General features: G+C 43.6%; 1 protein-coding gene across 1 annotated transcript in view; it reads left to right on the plus strand.

The window, feature by feature from the left end:
* The window catches only part of LOC107617165 (linoleate 9S-lipoxygenase 5, chloroplastic), a gene marked incomplete in the record, with an annotated part of 6,739 nt that overhangs the window by 5,640 nt on the left and 604 nt on the right, over window positions 1–495 (plus strand). The window contains 1 exon segment of the mRNA XM_016318943.2: window positions 81–495. Coding sequence (XP_016174429.1) covers window positions 81–495 — 415 coding nt within the window.

A 495-nucleotide genomic window follows, 5' to 3' on the forward strand; every position in this document is an offset into this window, starting at 1 on the left:
GAATTTTCAAAAAACTTCATACCAGAAAATGATTTATATGATCATAACCAAATTGTAATTCTGTTATTGCTGAATTTTAGAGGGATGGCGGTTCCAGATTCAAGCAGCCCTCATGGACTTAAACTCATGATAGAGGATTACCCGTTTGCTGTGGATGGCTTAGAAATCTGGGATGCCATTGAAACTTGGGTGACTGAATACTGCAATTTCTACTACAAATCTGATGAGATGGTTGAGAGTGACACTGAAATCCAATCTTGGTGGAAAGAAGTCCGCTATCAGGGTCATGGTGACTTGAAAGACAGGTCATGGTGGCCAGAGATGAAGACTAAAGATGAACTCATTCAATCATGCACCACCATCATATGGATAGCTTCTGCATTTCATGCAGCAGTGAATTTTGGACAGTACCCTTATGCCGGATACCTCCCTAACCGGCCCACGGTGAGCCGCAGGTTCATGCCAGAGCCAGGGACACCGGAGTACAAAGAGCTT

This window comes from Arachis ipaensis, chromosome B09 (genome assembly GCF_000816755.2).
Source record: "Arachis ipaensis cultivar K30076 chromosome B09, Araip1.1, whole genome shotgun sequence".
Taxonomy (NCBI): Eukaryota; Viridiplantae; Streptophyta; class Magnoliopsida; order Fabales; family Fabaceae; genus Arachis; species Arachis ipaensis.